The sequence below is a fragment of the Perognathus longimembris genome, chromosome 6, assembly GCF_023159225.1.
Source record: "Perognathus longimembris pacificus isolate PPM17 chromosome 6, ASM2315922v1, whole genome shotgun sequence".
Lineage (NCBI taxonomy): Eukaryota > Metazoa > Chordata > Mammalia > Rodentia > Heteromyidae > Perognathus > Perognathus longimembris.
The window spans coordinates 44252150-44272102 of NC_063166.1; the positions used below are offsets into that span (position 1 = coordinate 44252150).

Consider the following 19953-nt stretch of genomic DNA (forward strand, 5'->3'; position numbering starts at 1 on the left):
GCTGTGGCTGAAGTTATAGAGCACTAGCCTTAAGAAGAAAAACTCAGGGACAAGCCCAGACAATGAGTTTTTGCCCCAAGCCCCACACCAGAAACCAAACAAGCAAAAAAAGGTCAAAGCCAGGCACCAGTGGCTCATGCCTGTAATCCTATCTACTGAGAATGCTGGGATAGATCTGAGGATCACAATTAGAAGCCAGCCCAAGCAGAAAAGTCTGTGACTCTTACCTCCAATCAAACACCAAAAAGCCTCAAGAAGTATTGGGAGTTAGCAAGATAGATGCAATGCAGTTTCCAGCATTTCTCTTTGAGAATCACAAAGCTAAGACTTCCCCTGTAACTGTCATCTCACTTTTCTACTAATTGTTCTTTGTAGGGTTTTTGTTGCTGTTGTAGTTGTAGTTGATTGTGGGGCTCGAACTCGGGGTCTGGGCACTGTCCTTGAGCTCTTTTGCTCAAGGATAGTGCTCTAGCACTTTGAGCCACAGTTCCACTTCTGGTTTTCTGGTGTTTAATTGGAGATGAGAGTCTCACAGACTTTCTTACCCAGGTTGGCTTTAACCCTCAATTTTCAGAGCTCAGCCTTCTGAGTGGATAAAATTACAGGCATGAACCACTGGAGCCCAGTGTATCTGTAAATTTTTTTTTTGTATGTGCATGTGATGTTACTGAGCTTGAAGTCAGGGTCTGGGTGCTTTTTTTTTTTTTTTTCTCAAATCTAGTGTCCTACCACTTGAGCCATAGCTCCACTTCTGGCTTTTGGTGGTTAATTGGAGATAAGAATCTTATGGATTTTTCTGCCTGAGCTGGATTTGAACTGCGATTGTCAGATCTCAGTCTCCTGAGTAGGTAGGATTATAGATGTGAGTTACTACCAGTGCTTGGCTATTTCACACCCTTAAGTAGATAGTGTAAAACCCATCTAGATACCAGTAGGGTTTGCCATGTGGACTCCATGTGGACTTAGTTGGAGACTGATGTGTCCACCTAACAAACACCCAGAACATGGTCATCCCAGCTTCTCCATGAAACAACACAGAGCATGGTGCTTGAAGGTAGTAACAGTCCATTAATGTTTGTTTAGTGAATGAATGAGTAAGGAGGTGAAAAGGGAAGTGGCAGAAGCCAGTTTTTTTTTTTCTCAAATTTTTATTATCAAACTGACGTACAGAGAGGTTACAGTATCATACGTTGGGCATTGGATACATTTCTTGTACTGTTTGTTGCCTTGTCCCTCATGCCCCCCTCCCTCCCCCCCTTTCCCTCCCCCCTCCCAGTTGTTCAGTTCACTTACACCAAACAGTTTTGCAAGTATTGCTTTTGTAGTTATTTCTCTTTTTTTACCCTGTGTCTCTCGAATTTGGTATTCCCTTTGAATTTCCTACTTCCAATACCAGTAAACATGGTTTCCAATATACTCAGATAAGATTACAGAGATAGTGTAGGTGCAAACATAGGAAGGTGATACAAAACATCATCAATAATAGAAACTACACTTACACATAAGACGTTGAAAGTAGTTATAACTGTGATATATCACTTGTTTCCATATCATGGAGTTCATTTCATTTAGCATCATCTTATGTGTTTCTAAGGGTATAGCTATTGGGCCTTGTGATGCTCTGCTATGGAGAAGCCAGTTTTTATAAAGCTTCAACTAGTCTGGGAGTCCATCAGCTTGAGCATCATTCTGCTCATGACATGCAAACAAATGATAAAGGATGTTTGAGTTCCTACACTGCGCATAGTCTCTGTCTGCTCAAGTCCTCCTTCTGTGTCAGTAGCTCACACCTGTAATCCCAGCTGCTCAGGAGGCTTCGACCTGAAGGATCAGGGTTCAAAGCCAGTCTAGGCAGAAAAGTGCTTGGGACTACATCTTTAACTAATCAGCAAAATGCTGGACTGGAGGCTCAGATGCCAGCTATGAACAAGAAAGTTTGAGTGAGAACACAAGTCCAGGTCCTGACTAAAAAAAAAAAGAAAGTACCTAAAATATGGCAGGAAATGAGTCATGTTCTTCATGCCCACTTCTCCTAATGCAGGAATTCGAGCTCTATAATGTTAGAGCTAGAAGTTGGGAAAGGGCTGTGGGTAGGCCTGTCTCTTTCTGGACCCTCCAGGCCAGTCAGAGCTCACGTGGCTGTGTGAGTGTGTGGGCATATCCTGCAAGCTGAGCTACTCAAGGTCTTCCCAGAGGGAAGCCCAGGGCCCTAAGCCAAGCTTTCCCTGCCTCCTGCTCAGTAACAGCTTCTTAATGTGCCTCAAATGAACAAGGTCCAGTGAATGTTGAGAATCAGCACCGTCTTTCTGAGAAAATATCCCAAGCTGCCTACTTCTGTCCTATTGACGAACAGCAAAACTACTCACTGGACTTCAACCAAAAGAACACATTCTTCACACACACTGGAGAAGCCCAGCCTTTTACATGGAGGTGAGAGTTCTCTCCTTGTGTTTTGGACTCTGTGGCTCTGACTCCATTCCTCAAGATCCTTAGTCTCTACCCAACCCTCAGCCTGTGCTAACATTACAGGCAGCTATACATTTATGTTTGTCAGTTACTCTTTTTTTTTTTTTTTTTTGCCAGTCCTGGGCCTTGGACTCAGGGCCTGAGCACTGTCCCTGGCTTCTTCCCGCTCAAGGCTAGCACTCTGCCACTTGAGCCACAGCGCCGCTTCTGGCCGTTTTCTGTATATGTGGTGCTGGGGAATCGAACCTAGGGCCTCGTGTATCCGAGGCAGGCACTCTTGCCACTAGGCTATATCCCCAGCCCTGTCAGTTACTCTTGGAAAACAGAAGACAAAGAAGTCAGGAGCAGCCAGGTGCCAGTGAAGAAATAGAAGTCAGGAGCAGCCAGGTGCCAGTGAAGGAATAGAAGTCAGGAGCAGCCAGGTGCCAGTGACTCATGTCGGTAATCCTAGCTGAGATCTGAGGATGGCAGTTCAAAGCCAGCCTGGGCAGGAAAGTCTGTGATGGTCTTACATCCAATTAACCACCAGAAAACCAGAAGTGATGCTGTGGCTCAAAGTGATAGTGCACTAGCATTCATCTAAAGAACTTAAGAGACAGGGCCCAGGCCCTGAGTTTAAGCCCCATGACTGACCAAACAAACAAACAAAACAAAAAAAGATCTCTGGAGCAAATCAAGAAAGTTGGACTGCATATTACTGGCTTTTCTTTCTCTTTTACTTATCCTAAAAAATAAATTGTATCATCTATATTTCCAGTACATGATGTTATAAGATGTCCACAGATGTTAAAACATTGCCATAGTGAAACACATTCACCACATCCAACATCTCACATAATTACCATTTTTTTTGTTTTCACACAAGCATAAATTTCATAGCTAATTTTTATATGTGTGCCAGCACTGGGACTTGAACTCAGGGTCTTGTACTCTCACTTGGCTTTTTTTGCTCAAGGCTGGCACTCTACCACTTGAGTCACAGCTGTACATCTGGCTTTTTGCTGGCTAATTAGAGTCTCACAGAGTTTTTCTTACCAAGGCTGGCTTTGAACCACACAATCCCCAGATCTTAGCCTCCCAAGTAGCTAGGAGTTCAGGCCTGGCTCATTGAATACAATTTTATTACTTTGAGTTCTCAAGTCTAAATCTCTATACTTGAGCTAGGCACAGCAATGTTCTCTTGGAGTCCAAGCTACTAAGGAGGCTGAGGCAGGAGAATAACTGGAGTCCAGGAGTTCAAGGCCAGCCTAGGCCACACAGACTCCCATTTTAGTCAATCACTCTATCTCTAGAGTTGTTCAGCCCACATATCTGCTGCTTTGTGTCCTCTGACCTACATCTTCTCATTTCTTCTCCCCCTTTCACTTCTAGCTAATGTTTTGTTGTTGTTCTTTGTTTGTTTGTTTTGTCTGTCTGTGTACATTTGTCACCAAGGTGTGACTTGGCCAGGGGCTGAAGTATACAGGAAAAGCTAGAGCCCTGGGATTGCAGATCACAATTCTGCCATGATCCATGTTGTTCATTGCTGCATTTTAGGAACCCACACACACCTTCCTCTTTTCTCCAGGCTTGGCTGCACAGCCTTTAAAAATAGTCATTTAAAAAAAGACAACCAGACATGCCAGAAATAACCAGTGGTTTAGTTAGGTTCTGAACAAATATGGTCATATGGACGAGAAGTTTCTAAATTCAGTTTGAGTCTCATGCTTGATTGTATGAAGCAAATGAAGTCCAAAAAGTGGAGAAAAACACAGACAGCAGTTAATTTAAGAAAACCAAAGAATGCCTTTAGAATGAGGGAGAGGAGCAGATGAACTTGCTAAAGTGGCCTGGGTGAGCTGCCCTGATGCGCTACTTTGATCAGGTTTGCGGATCCCCGGAGGAAGCACATTCAGATGACATCAACCATGGGAGACCAGCCTGGCTGGAATCCTCACTCGGTGTCTTTCTGGCTGTGTCACACAGACAGGTCACCGGTACCTCAGTTTCCCCATCTGTGAATTGGAACTAACCATTTATATTCCCACACTTATGAATAATAAAACAAAATGTATAAAACTCTTACAGAAAGGGGCATGGAGAAGTCAGGTGTTGGTGGCTCACATTTGTAATCCTAGCTATTCAGTAGGCTGAGATCTGAGGATCACAGTTTGAAGCCAGTCTGGGCAGGAAAATCCATTAGAGTCTTATCTCCAATTAACTACAAAAAAGCCAGAAGTGGAGCAGTGGCACAAGTGGGAGAGCTCTAGCTTTGAGTGAAAAGCTAAGGGACAGCACCCAGGCCTAGAGTTTAAGCCCCAGTACTGGCACAGAAAAAGAAGAAAAGAAGGGAGGGAGGGAGGGAGGGAGGAAGGGAGAAAAGAAAGGAGAGAGGGAGGAAAGAAGGAAGGAAGGGAGGGAAGGAGGGAGAAAAGGGAGGGAGGGAGGGAGGAGCGTGGGAGATTTTATGATGATGGAAATATCCTGTACTTTGGTTGTGGTAGTTTCAGGAGTGTAACCACTTGTAATAAGTCATTTAACTCAAACAAATCATATATTTTACATTGATCAAGATGTATGGTATTCATAAACTGATTTGTTCAATTGAAACCCATTTGTATAACTACTTAAAGGCAATAAAACATTGCATATCTTAAATGAGTATATTGTGTGTAAATTTATTTTTTGTGTGTCAGTCGTGGGGCTTGAACTCTGGGACTGGGCGCTGTCCCTGAGCTCTACAGCTCAAGGCTAACATCCTACCACTTGAGCCACAGTGCCACTTCCAGTTTTCTGGTGGTTAATTGGAGGTAAGAATCTCATGGACTTTCCTGTCTGGGATGGCTTTAAACCAATGATCCTCAGATTCTCAGCCTCCTGAGTAGCTAGGATTACAGGCATGAGCAGCCTTGGTTCTGGTGGGAGGTCTATCTTGCTATCAATCACTTTCCTGACTCCTAAAGCCAGAAGAAAGCACAGATAGAACCCATGGAACATGGGACAAGAGGTCTTGATGGCATTTATGAGCCTGTTTCTTTTATTTCTGCAGGTCCTGGGTGGGGCTTGAACTTAGGCTTGGGCTTTGTACCTTAGCTTTTCATTCAAGGGTGGCACTTTATTACTGGATCCACAGCTCTACTTCTGGCTTTTTGGTAGTTAGAGGTAAAAGTTTTATAGACTTTCTGCCAGTGTGGCTTTGAACCACAATTCTCAGGTCTCAGTCTTCTGCCTAAATAGCTACTATTATAGGTATAAGCCACTGGCACTATGCTCCGAGCCTATCTATCTATCTAGCCAGTCCTGGGGCTTGAACTCCAGGTCTGGGCGCTCTCCTTGAGCTCTTTTGCTCAAGGCTAGCACTCTACCATTTCGAGCTACAGCCTCACTTCTGCTTTCCTGGTGGTTAGTTGGAGATGAGTCTCATAGACTTTCCTGCCCAGGCTGGCTTTGAACCACCATCCTTAGATCTCAGCCTCTGAGTAGCTAGGATTACAGGTATGCGCCGCCAGTGCCCAGCTTGAGCCTGTCTTAATACTTAGTGGCAGATGCCCTTTGGCAAGTCTTCAAGTCTGTGGGTCTCCCTGTTTGGCTCCTCTGCTCAACAGCTGTCCTTCCCCTTCCAACCATGCAGATGGGCTGAATGGCCTCACCTGGAACCCAAAGCAGAAGCCACAGGACCCATGTGCACCGAAGCCATGTATTAAAGCAGAAGTATTGAAGATGAGGTGAGCAAAGAAAAGGAGTGGATACTGAGATTGTGTGGCCAGGGGTAAAGACTCTTATTTTTGCCAGTCCTGGGGCTTGAAGTTAGGGCCCGAGCACTGTCTCTGGCTCCATTTTGCTCAAGGCTAGCACTCTTACCACTTGAGCCACAGAGCCACTTCTGGCTTTTTCTATATATGTGGTGCTGAGGAATAGAACCCAGGGCTTCATGTATGCAAAAGCACTCTATCACTCGGCCATATTCCCAGCCTGGTAGACTCTTTTTTAAAGTATCAGTAGCCAAGGAGGAAACACGGTCCTGAAGGTTGACTTACGAAGCAGCCCAGGGGAAAGCAGACCCAGCGTGGAAATATGCAGCACACATGCTTTAAGGAGTAAAACATCAGGGTTTTTCTGTAATTAGAGCAGTACCCAATCACAGTTAGATAGTAAACACAGTAGAGGTATGCCAGACATTTCCTGCTGCGCGGGCTGGAAATGGAAACCAAGAAGATGTGTGGATTTGGACTGGAGAATGGAAGAGTCTCTGGCCAAACCCAGACAGGATTCCAGAGGAATCCAATACAAAGCTAGAGGAAAAGCAGTAAGGAGAAGAAAGAACACAGTAGATGAAATATGTCCTCACCTATTTAGGGCAGGGGTCAAGGCTAAAGGAAATCCAGGATCTAGGATCCGTGTAGGATAACTCTGTGTGACCAATAGTACTCTTTTTTTTGCCAGTCTTGGGGCTTGAACTCGGGGTCTGGTTTCTTTTTACTCAAGGCTAGCACTCTACCATTTGAGCCACAGAGCTACTTCTGGCCTTTTCTGTTTATGTGGTGCTAAGGAATCAACCCCAGAACTTCATGCATGCTAGGAAAGCACTCTACCGCTAAGCCACATTCCCAGCCCCCAGTACTCAATTTTTATGAGTAAATTAAGGCACAGGAGAGTCAGGAGAATTATTTTGTTTCCTCTTCTCTTCCTTCATTGGTATTGGAGTGTGACCTCAGGGCCTTGCATTCTAGCTTTGATTTTTTTTTTTTTTTTGTGCCAGTCCTGGGGCTTGAACTCAGGGCCTGAATGTTGTCCCTGAAATTCTTTTTCTCAAGGCTAGTGCTCTATCACTTAGGCCACAGTGCCACTTCTGACTTTTTCTAAGTAGTTTACTGGCGATAAAGAGTCTTATAGACTTTCTTACCCAGGCTGGCTTTGAACCATGATCCTCAGATCTCAGTCTCCTGAGTAATTAGAATTACAGGCCTTTGCTTAGTTCTTTTTTGTTGTTGTTGAAGGACACTCTACCACTTGAATCATACCCCCACTTCTGACTTTGGCTCTCTCATTTAGCTGTCCCAGCTGGCTTTGAACCATGATTCTCTAATCTCAGTTTCCTGAATATCTAGGGTTACCGGAGTCAACCACTAGTGCCTGAATCATCTCATCCTTTTAACTAAACTCAAATCTCTTCTATCAATCATCTCCAAAATAATAAAGCAAGCAAGTTGGAACCTTGATCTTCCAGCTGTATTGTTTGTGTCCTTTCCATCCTTATCACGAACAGCAGGAGTATGAGAGGGAGTCTTGGCCCCTTCCTCCCTCCTCCTCATCCCCGTTCCATGGCATGGCTGTGCAGTACCCCTCATGCACCAAACACGGAAAACACATGGCCACCAGAACTGCCTGCAGATGGGAAAGTCAGGGCACACTTTAGACTGCATTCCCTTGATTTTGTCAGGTTTTGAGTTGATCGAGGACTTCTGTTGAAAGTGTATACTTTCTCTAAAATGCAATGTCTCTTTCCCTGCTACCTCTTCATTTCTGCCTCTTTGACCAATAACCAGTGTTTGCCTTAGGGTTAAGCTTTGTACCTACAGTACTTAGGGTCCTGCCAAATGATAGGATGTGAATGATTAAACAGACATTAAGGGCCAGTCAGTATGCGTCACAAATAATACTGAGCTGGGCATTGGTGGCTCTCACCTGAAATCCTAGTCACTCAGGAGGCTGAAATCTGAGGATAGTAACTTATCTCCAATTAAATAGCAGAAAGCCATAAGTGGAGGTATGGCTAGGCCCTGAGTTCAAGCCATATGTGTGTGTGTGTGTGTGTGTGTGTGTGTGTGTGTGTGTACATTATGCATATTATATGCTTATGTACAATACACACATATGCATATATGTATTCAACCCATGTATGACCAACTCCAAGCCTTGTTTAAACTTCTCTTCCAAAATGACTTTTTTTCCCATCTGAAGCAGCACCCTATATAAAAGCAGTTCTCTCTATAAAAAAATATATATGGATATTCATGGACAAAATAAATGTGCAAAGTGAAGCGAAATATTTGGTGGTGATACTATAACACACACACATTTCTCATAATGACACATCTACTTTAAATGTTAAATCTACAGGGAAGGAACACTAACAGTCTATGTACCCAGCCAAGCGTAGAAGCCAGAACTCATGCCCAGCAGCTGAAAGCTCTAGCAAGTCTGCACTGCAGTGAGAAAATAAACATCATTTCAAACACACAAAACCTGCATTTAGCTCTCATTCTACTGGGGCCAGTAAACAACCCATTTGGCTGGCAGGCGTGACTCACGAGATGGTGCGAATTCAGTGGAGAACATTAGCAATCTCAGAGTGAGGCTGAATCCTGGGCCCATTGCTCAAATGGTCCTTCTAGCACTTGTCCTTGCCTGTAACTTTTTATTACTAGTATGCAAGAAGGCAAGTAGGTACACTGGACAGTTTTTAGAAGTTTTTGCAACAATCTGATAGGAAAATGTTATGTTCAGCTTAACAAAAATTGTACTGATATTTGAACTCTATCTCTGTAATAATTCATTTGTATTGCATTTTATCAGTCTACCAATGACTCAAAAAATTATAATCATTCACAGACCTGGAGAGTAATGAAGTAGACAACAAACTATTTAAAATATAATCCAAGTTCATTGTGGTGCACGCCTGTAATTTTTATTTTATTTTATTTTTTTGCCAGTACTGGGGCTTGACCTCAGGGCCTGAGCACTGTCCCTGGCTTCCTTTTTGCTCAAGGCTAGCACTCTTCCACTTGAGTCACAGTACCACTTCTGGCTTTTTTCATATATGTGGTGCTGAGGAATAGAACCCAGTGCTTCATGTATGTGAGGCAAGTACTCTGCCACTAGTCCACATTCCCAGCCCCGCACACCTGTAATCTTAACTGAAGGATTTTCTTTTTTATAGTTCAAGGCTATCAAGGGCTACATACTGATCTCAAGAAAACAAACAAACAAAAAAAGATCTTCTAAGAGTGAAGGAGATATCAATCAAGGAATGATACAGCATATATATAAAATATGTATAAATATATATACATATAGATTATATGTAATCTACCTGTCTATCTATCTGTCTAGCCAGCCAGTCCTGGGGCTTGAACTCAGGGCCTGGGCACTGTCCCTGAGCTCTTCTTTCTGCTCAAGGCTAGTGCTCTATCACTTGAGCCTTTTCTGTTTATGTGGTATTGAGGAATTGAACCCAGGTCTTCATGCATGCTAAGCAAGAACTCTACCACTAAGCCACATTCCCAGCACAAGAATATTTGTAGCTCATTTTTTGTGGTGCTGGGATGGAACCCAGGGCCTTATATACTAGGTAAGTGCTCTACCCCCTGAGCTATACCCACAGCCTGGGAAAGAATATTTTCAACACATTAATTATAGATGTTCTATATAAAAATCATTCTATAGGATGTAGCAAGCCAATTCAAAGTCATTAGAAGAATAGGCAAACTATTTTATTTATTTACTTTGTGCCATTACTAGGGCTTGAACTTCAGGCTTCAAGCTTTTGCTTAGCTTTTTCCACTCGAGGCTGGCAGTCTACCACTTGAGCCACATCTCTAATTCTGGCTTTTTGTTGGTTAACTGAAAGAAAAGAGTCTGTCATATTTGTCTGCTCACAATGTCTTCAAACTGGGATCCTCAGATCTCAGTACTGGCTTTAGAGAACATATCTAAGATATTTGACATGAAGACATTTTAATGCCTGGTTGTCACATGACCAGTGGCCAGCTCTACTATTACCAGAGAAATGAGCATTGCAACTGCAGTCACCATGACAGCAGTCACCAGATGGCAAAGCCTAAAGGCTGCTGAGCATCTGAACCAAACTTCCAGACACATGCTTCCTTACATAGCAATAGATGAGAAAATGCACACATGTACCAGGCAGCATAACTGCTGACAACCCCAATATGAGAACAAATCAATGTCCCCTACACAGATGTATTTACATGTACACAGATGTATCATGACGGATAGTAAATAGCAGTGAAGATGACAACTCACACCTTTCGACAGGGGAGATAAACTGTGGGGACCTGACAACATCCTAGGAATCACCTCCAGGGACCTTTGGGACATTCAAGGACAAACAGATCCATTGATCCAGTAGTGCTGTGATACCATGCTCATTCTCTTCAGTGAAGCATCCTCTGCATGGTACTCAGGTGTCATGGAAGGTCAGGGACAGAACCCTGAAGGGGCTTGGGGGTGAGAGAAGCCCTAGGTGACTGGGCACAATTCTGGGTGTGACATGAGATCTGAGACACAGGATTCTCAGTGTCTTCAGTGAAGCTCGCTAAGACCTGTCTAAGGTATTGGGCTCAAGGAGACCAAGCCTGGCTGGGATTTGAGACAGAGCTTGGAGACGGGCAGAGGATTGGACAGAGAAGGGGCAGCAGAAACCTGCAGCCCTGGGAATGTAGAAATAGGATGGAAACATCTGGGTACCCCATTGGGTTCTGGCCACTCAGTGTTCTCCAGGATTCTTTTTAGTCTTTGTAAATATGGAAAACACATGTGACTCCTACATCGGCCCTCAGAAGGCCCCAGCCAGGAAGAAAGCAACATGGCAGTCATGGTGGGTAGTTTTTCTTCATAGCATAGCCCTCGTGGCAGCTCATATGGATGTCCAGGACTTAAGTTTTCTTACTCCACCTTCCCCCATGATTGCTCTGAGGCAAGCAGGACTCCTATGAGTGGGTCTTGATCCCCTTGTCTAGAACAACCAAAAAGGACAAGATTTCTGTGGAAACCTAAAGTACAATAGCTCTTGGGGCCCCTAAAGGGGCATGCTTGAATACCAGAATCTCCACACTCGGAGGCCCAAGGGGGAGCTTCTTTTCATGTGTTCATCACAGCCCACACAGCCCAGATAAGTCAGGCACACTTATCAGAAGTGATGTTCCACTAGCCACTGGTGGTGCATGCCTGTAATCATAGCTACTCAGGGGGCTGAGATCTGAGGATTATGGGTCACAGCCAGACTGGGTAGGAAATTCTGCATGGTTCTTTTTTTTCTTCCTGGTCCTGGGGCTTGAACGCAGGGCCTAGGCGCTGTCCCTGAGCCTCTCTGTGCTCAAAGCTAGCACTCTACCAGTTGAGCCACAGTGACACTTTTGGCTTTTTCTAAGTAGTTTATTGGAGAAAAGAGTCTTACAGACTCTCCTCCCTGGGCTGGCTTTGAACTGGAAACCTCAAATCTCAGCCTCCTGAGTCTCTAGGATTATAGGCATGAGCCACCTGTGTCAGCTATAAGATTCTTATCTCTAATTAACCAACAGAAAACCAGAAGTGGTACTGTGGCTCAAAGTGGTAGAGTGCTGGCCTTGAGTGAAAAAGCTCAGGGACAGCATCTAGTCTCTGAGGTTAAGCCCCACAGCTGACAAAAAATAAAATAAACAAATAAGATAAAATAAAAAAAGAGATGATATTTCTGGGGTACCACACCTGATGTTCCACTCTGACCAGTTTTCCAGAGAAAAGGCAACCAGGGCCAACTCCTTAGGGAAGGGAAACTTTTGTTAACCCTTTACTGCCAGCTAGGAAGATGCAGCACTCAGGGGCAGGGACATTGCATTTGAAATCCTCCAGGGACCTCAAGGAAGGATCCTGCCAGGTCCAGAGCTCAGCACAGGTCAGTCTGAAAGCCTCGTCTCTAGGGCACCATGGTGAAGAAGAGCCCACTGCATGCCGCACATGGGCTCTGTGTAGGCATGGGAGGTAGCCAGCCCCAGGGACACTCACCTTTCCCACAAGCCTGCACCAGGCCGTACCACTCCCCACAGCTGTTACACAGCAAGGTGAAGGCAGGCTCTCGATGGCCAGTGGTGGGGCCTGGGGCACACATGTACAGCAGCTCATCTCCCATCTCCAAGCCTGTGCGGCCTTGCAGAATGGTGTGTGGGAAGGATGGTGGGTCTCCACAGGGTCTCTCTGAAGAAGAAGAATTGCAGTCAGCATTTCTAAACTATGCAGAATTCTTCAGTCTATCTATTTTTATTTATTTGGTTTGTACCAGTTTATATGGTAGGAGATTCATCTCCACATATTTACAATGTATTCCAATCAATTTCACCCCCTCCATCACACTCAATGCACCCTTCCATCTAAGAAATGAGTGTCTCCGACAGGTTTCCTTGTTCCTTTTTCATAGTTGTGAATAGTCTACTTTGATAGCAGTTGTTTGTTTTTTTTTTTGTGGGGGCCATGGGGCTTGAACTCAGGGTCTGGGCACTGTCCCTGAGCTTTTTGCGCGCAATGTTAGTGCTCTACCACTTAGAGACACAATGTCACTTCTGATTTTCTGCCTGGGCTGGCTTTGAACCATGATTCACATATCTAAGCCTCCTGCGTAGCTAGGATTACAGGCATGAGCCACCAGAGCCTAGCTATTCCATCTTTTTTTTTTTTTTTTTGGCCAGTCCTGGGCCTTGGACTCAGGGCCTGAGCACTGGTCCCTGGCTTCTTCCCGCTCAAGGCTAGCACTCTGCCACTTGAGCCACAGCGCCGCTTCTGGCCGTTTTCTGTATATGTGGTGCTGGGGAATCGAACCCAGGGCCTCGTGTATCCGAGGCAGGCACTCTTGCCACTAGGCCATATCCCCAGCCCCTATTCCATCTTCTTTATCCATCTCCCAGGCACATCCCCTCACCTGCTATTCCCCATGCACCAAAACCTATTTCTTTTCCCTCACATCCCCCATTCCCCCATCAGCTTTCACTGAGTTTCTCTATGCTGCTCTCATATACACATTTGACACATTTTACAGTTATTCATCCTCTCCTTTTCCATTCTTATCTCTCCTTCTTCTTAGCTTGATTAATGATCTATGCTTAACCATCTAAGAAATTGTGTGTATGCATCTGTATACTTGTTACATATTCCTGGATATGAATGTCTTTTAGGTTGTTTCCACATATAAGTGAAAATATATAATATTTTGCTTTGTGAGTTGGCTTGTCTTGTTTAGTAGGATGTCTTAATTTGCAGCCATATTCGTGTAAATGACATGATTTCATTTTTCTTTATGGCTGTGTAATACTATACTATGACTTTTCATTCATATTATATATGTGTCTAGTATAGTATAGTATACTATGTGGTATTTTTAACATAGTGTGGTTAAATCCTATATATCACTGACTACTTCCTATTTACTTTTATGTATGTGTATTATATGTGTTTTGTGCTGGTCCTGGGGCTTGAACTCAGGGCCTGGGTGCTGTCCCTGAGTTTTTACACTCAAGGCTGGCACAATGTCACTTGAGCCACAGCTCCACTTCCAGTTTTTTTTCTGAGTGGTTTATTGGAGATAAGGGTCTCACTGACTTCATAGCTCAGCCTCCTGAGTAGCTAGGATTACAGGTGTGTGCCACCAGTGCCTGGCTACTTCCAGCTTTTTGGTAGTTTATTGGAGATAAGAGTCTCACAGACTTTCCTGCCCAGGCTCTCTTGCAACAGTGATCCTCAGGGCTCAGCCTCTTGAGTAGCTAGGATTACAGACATGAACCACCAGTGCCCAGCTTGTAGTAATTTTTTTCAACAAATAAGAAAGTAACTTTTGAGATTTCCTCTTTTAATTTTATATGTTGCTTCCCTGAAGGAATATACAAATTACCTTAAAAAGCACACTTCCTAAAAAGAGGTATGGTAAGAAAAATACAAACAGAAAATAGAATTGGTGCTATATGCTACCTCAATTGGCTAATGAGTTGTAGTTTTGGGAGCACTTTCCCAAAGACACTCATCATTGTGCACAGTCCTTAACATGAGAGATATTTTGCAAGAAAATGAAGATATGGTATGTATATTACATATATATCACATATATAATATACACATTTTAGGAAGAAAGCACAAAATGACTGTCTTCATTTCAACTCAAACCACCTTGAGCACTAGCCATGGGAGTACACACCTGTAATCCCAAGACTAGAGAGACTAAAGCAGGAGGGTTGTGAATCTGAGAGTAGACATCATGGGGCCTTTTTTCCACACAAACTCACACCTTGGTTGTATTTTACATATGTAATATGTAGGGACAAGCAGTCATCCTAAAGTTGACACAATTTAGGGACAATTTTTGATGCTGTTGGTCGTGGGGCTTGTACTCAGGGTCTGGGTGCTGTTCCTGAGCTCTTTTTGCTCTACCGCTTTGAGCCACAACACCACTTCTGATTTTCTGATAGTTAATTGGAGATAAGAGTCTCAGGGACTCTCCTGCCAGGGCTAGCTTTTAACCATGGTCCTCAGGGCTTAGCCTTCTAAGTAGCTAGGATTACAGTTGTGAGCCACCAGCATTTGGCCAGGGACACTGTTTCTCTTTTTCTTTTTTAGAATTTACTTGATTGTTATTATAGAGGTGATATATAGAGGGGCTACATTTACATGTGTCAGGTACAGTGTCTAGGAATACTCTTAATAGAGAAGTGGGGGTGGAGACATCCCCACAGCATCTAGGGCATCAGCCTCAGCCACGGCAGGCCAAACCAAAGTCCAGCTGACCCCTCAGGGGAAAAGGCTCATCCTTTCTTTTTATTATGCTCTACTGCCTCAACTCAGCTGAACACCCTATTCTTTTTTTTTTTGCCAGTCCTGGGCCTTGAACTCAGGGCCTGAACACTGTCCCTGGCTTCTTTTTTGCTCAAGGCTAGCACTCTGCCACTTGAGCCACAGCGCCACTTCTGGCCATTTTCGATATATGTGGTGTTGGGGAATCGAACCTAGGGCTTCATGTATACGAGGCAAGCACTCTTGCCACTCGGCCATATTCCCAGCCCCCTGAACACCCTATTCTTTTCTTTTCCTTCAGGATCTAATTCCAGAGAAATGGAGGCTCTTCAATGTGCACTGTCAAAAGCCAATAAATACTTTCCATTTCAGCTGGGGTGCTGGTGGTTCACACCTGTAATCTTAACTACTCAGGAGACTGAGATCTGAGGATCATCATTTAAAGCTAGCCTAGGCAGGAAAGTCCATGAGATTCTTATCCCCAATTAACCACTAGAATACTGGAAGTGGAACTGTGGATCAAAGTGTTAGAGTACTAGCCTTGAGCAGAAAAGTTCAGGGACAGAGCCTGGTCCCTGAGCTCAAGCCTCATAACCAGAAAAACAAAAATCCAGCGCACACACCTCTATCAACAGAACAAAGCACCTGTTCCACAGAAAGAAAAATCAGGATCAGGCTAACAGTTCTGAAAGCAGATAAAGAGAAATCTCAGAACAAATTCACACTCCCTTATACTCAGGAGTTCTCCTCTGTCAGAGTTAACTTCCTAGTTGGAAGGGGGGTAGAATCTGTCAGAAAAACCACAGGCACTCCTGAGAGTCTGAAAATGCAGGCGTGTGTTTCTGGACCCCCCAAACTCTTCCCATTGGCTATGTGAGAGTCAGGTGCTCCAGGACAAGAACTCCTTGGGTGGAACAAGACCAAATGAATGTGTGCCCCAAATGCCATTCATATCCAGTTGCAACTGGAAGTCATTTCTTTCCCTTCTCTTCCCATCTTGAACCTCACAAGGAAGTGATTTAAAAACAACTGCCAACTATGCACAGGAAGCTTGTCCTCCTCTTTAGGGAAATGGATGCTTGGGAAGCTCCCTTGTCTCACCGCTTCTCAATTATTCTGGGAAATGATGGAGTTCTCAGGCCTTAGAACTGAGTTTCAACAGTGTCTATTATTTTCTCTTCCAAGAAGAGAAGATTTTTTAAAATTAGAAACTCTTGTGTATCCAACAAATATTGTAACAGGTATTTAAAAACTGCTTTTTCCGGGCGGCTCTTTATTTGGGCTCAGAATTGGACTGAAAGCAGGATAAAAAGTTCAACATCCCAGCTTTTTCCGTGTTGCATATTAATCCTTTGCCCTGAGCCACTCTCTCCTGAAGTCACTTTAAAACCATCTTAAAAGTGAGGAAAGAAGAGACAGGAGACCAGACCATCTGAAAGGCTTCAGTAGCTGCTACTGTAGCAACACCCCACCAGAACCGTCCTGAGACAATGGGCTGTCAGGCCTTCGGAGGCCAGGTCTTGTCACCTCTGAACAGGCTTATGATGGGGACTGTTTAATTACATGCAGCTATCTTTACCTCTGCTCTTTGTTCTGTGTCTTTTTAAATTTTTTAATTTTAATTTTATTTTATTGTAAAAGTGATGGGCTATAGTTACATAAGTAATGTAATGAGTTCATTTCTTTTTTCTTTTTTCTTTTTTTTTTTTTTTTTGGCCAGTCCTGGGCCTTGGACTCTGGGACTGAGCACTGTCCCTGGCTTCTTCCCGCTCAAGGCTAGCACTCTGCCACCTGAGCCATAGCGCCCCTTCTGGCCGTTTTCCGTATACGTGGTGCTGGGGAATCGAACCTAGGGCTTCATGTATGGGAGGCAAGCTCTCTTGCCACTAGGCCATATCCCCAGCCCAGTTCATTTCTTATTGAACATTGTTACCCCCTCCCTTATTTTTCTCCCACTTTCCCTCCCCCTCACACTCCCCTTCCACCCAAACTGTAAAGTTAATTTCCAACATAGTGTCTTATAAGTACTGCTGTTGCATTGGTTCACCCTTTGTCCTTTGTCTCACCATTTTGTTATTCTCCTTCCTTTCCAAAATCAAATAAATGTATGTACAAGACACAGGGTACCAAAATAAAAAATAGTGGCAACAGGTAATAAACCAAAGGGGGAAAAAGCAAAATAAAAAAGAAATAACTTCATACAGTTCTGTGTCTATTTAAACTGACAACTCATGTCTCTACCCACAAATGGCTGAAGATAAGCTGAAGTGCTGCTGTCTTCCCATGGCTTCTTGTATCATGTCATAAATCTCCTTTACCTGCCCTTTCCCATGTCTCTTTATTTGACATATAGGAGTGAGTGGCTAGACATGACATGTAGAAGCCCAGGAGTTTGGATCTGGAATCTAAATCTCCAGTTTCAATGTCTATTAATAAACACATCTGTTTAACTTTTGTTATTGGTGTCCTTGAGCTTGCACTCAAGGCCTGGGTGCTGTGTCTAAGTTGTTTTTTTTCCCCCTCAAGGCTAGCACTCTAACACTTGAGTAATAGCACCCCTTCCGGCTTTTTCTGTTTACACTGTACTGAGGAATCGAACCCAGCGCTTCATGCAAGCTAGGCAAGCACTGTACCACTATGCTACATTCCCAGCCCTCATTTTTAAAAAAAATTTCAAAGGTCACATTTACTGCCAATCAGAGCTTCTTTTATTTTCCTTTGGCCGACCTGGGACTTGAACTCAGGATTTCATACTTGCTTGGTATGTGCTCTACCACTTAAGTCATACCCCTACTCTTAATCAGAGCTTCTGATAAGCAGTGTTCTCACAAATGCCTTAGAACTCATACAAAGACAGATGATACTGTGATTTTTGAGAAACTATAAGATCTCCATCTTAACCTTTGAAATTCAAAGAGATTGAAAATGCCCTTTACTATTCACAAACCAAAGATGTGGATTTTGTTGTTGTTGTTAGTCATGAGGCTTGAACTTATGGCCTTGAATCTGTCCTTGAGCCCTCTCTTGCTCAAGGCTAGCATTCTATCACTTTGAGCCACAGCATCACTTCCAATTTTCTGGTGGTTAGAGATAAGAGTCACACAGATTTTCCTGCCTGGGCTGGCTCTGAACTGTGATCCTCAGATCACAGCCTCTTGAGTAGCTTGGAATACAGGTATAAACCACTGGTGCCCGGTAAGATGTAGAAATTCTGAACAATGCTTTACTTTTCTTACCTCCTTTTGGTGCCACCTACACTGTGTGTAGGCATGTGAGTGTGCTGGTACTGGGGCTTGAACTCAGGGCCTTGTGTTGCTTTTTGGGTTTTTTTTCCCCACTCGGCACTTTACCATTTCAGCACTATCTCCACTTCCATCTTTTTCATCATTAATTGGAGATCAGAGTTTCACAGACTTCTCTGCCTGGGCTGACTTTGAACCATGGTCCTCCAATCTCAGCCTCCTGAGAATGTCCCCTACTCAGCCCCTGAGTAGCTAGGATTACAGGCATGAGCCACAAGCACCTGGCTGAGAAGCTATGTTCAGTGTCCCTGACCAGGACCCTCCTGTTCCCTACTTGCTTATTAGTCAGCACCAACACTGCCCTCCCATCCTTCCCAATTTTGTTGCTACCTCTTCAATTTTCAATTCAATGCTTCTCAAACAGACTTGCACAGCAATATTCCCCGGAGGACTTGTAGAGACACACCTTGGTGTGCTTTTCTTAAGGCAAAGGCAGCCAACTGCAGGATGCATGGCTAGAGTTGAATGCTGTCTGTGCCAGTAAAAAAAAAAAAGGCAAACAGAAGGGCTCACCTCAAATGCCACTGCTTCAGTAAGTCTCTGTAACCACCTTCTCTTTGGTCTCATAGAAACACATTCATTTTCTACCTTTATGATGCACTGCTAATGGGAGGGAGATGATAAGCACTGCCTGTCTGACTGCTTGAATAGGGAGCACTGGATGTTGTATAGCTCTTGACAAATAAACAAGTGATGGACACCCACTGAGCAGTAGTGAGCTCAGTCTCTGACCTTTCCTAGGTTCATCCTGCACTAAACACGCTCCATTAGCTATTCCAAAAATGGCAGTGTAGTCCCAATCTCATGAGTGCAGCTGGAGAATCCTCCTAAAACCAGTTCTGAGGCCTGGGTTCCCCTCCAGGCATATTTGGAAATTGGGTCCTCTCAGAAGTTCCTGAGCTACTGGGCACTGTTGGCTCATGCCTATAATCCTAGCTACTCAGAAGGCTGAGATCTGAAGACTATGCTTCAGAACCAATCCAGGCAGAAAAGCCCACGAGACTCTTCAATTAACCAGCAAAAAGGTGAAAGTGGAGGTGTGGCTCAAGTGGTAGAGAGAAAAAGCCAAATAAGAGTGTGAGTCCCTGAGTTCAAGTCACATTGGCATGTATGTGCACGTGTGTGTGCGTGCACACACACACACACACACACACACAGACATAGAGTAATGAATTACTTCCCTTCCTTTACATCATCAAGAAGAGAGTTGGATTCTCACCTGTGAGTGATCAGAAGTGTGTGTGTGTGTATGTGTACATGCACTGGCCCAGGAGCTTGAACTCAGGGCCTGAGTGCTGTCCCTGAGCTTTTTGGTTCAAGGCTTAGTGCTCTACCACTTAAGCCACAGCTCTACTTCTGGCTTTTTGGTGGTTAGTTGGAAATAGGAGTTTCACAGTCTTTCTTGCCCAGACTGTCTTCTAACACAGTCCTTAGACCTTGGCCTCCTGAGTAGCTAGGATTACCAATGTGAACAACTGGTGCCCAGCTTTCATTCCACATTTGTAGGGAAATGCAGTGGCTCTCAACTGTGCAGGAGAGAAGAAAAGCAGCATCGGGAAGGTGAGGATAGCTGTGGGAAAGGGAGGCCTGGCCAGCCCTGGCTTTGCAGGGAGAAACAGAAGCCCAGTGAACCCCTGAAGTGCCATAGACAGAA

General features: G+C 44.2%; 1 protein-coding gene across 1 annotated transcript in view; it reads right to left on the bottom strand.

Annotated features, from left to right (window-relative positions):
• The window catches only part of Susd5 (sushi domain containing 5), a 42378-nt gene that overhangs the window by 3663 nt on the left and 18762 nt on the right, over positions 1-19953 (bottom strand). The window contains exon 4 of the mRNA XM_048349353.1: positions 12232-12420. Coding sequence (XP_048205310.1) covers positions 12232-12420 — 189 coding nt within the window. The remainder of the gene's footprint in view (positions 1-12231; positions 12421-19953) is intronic.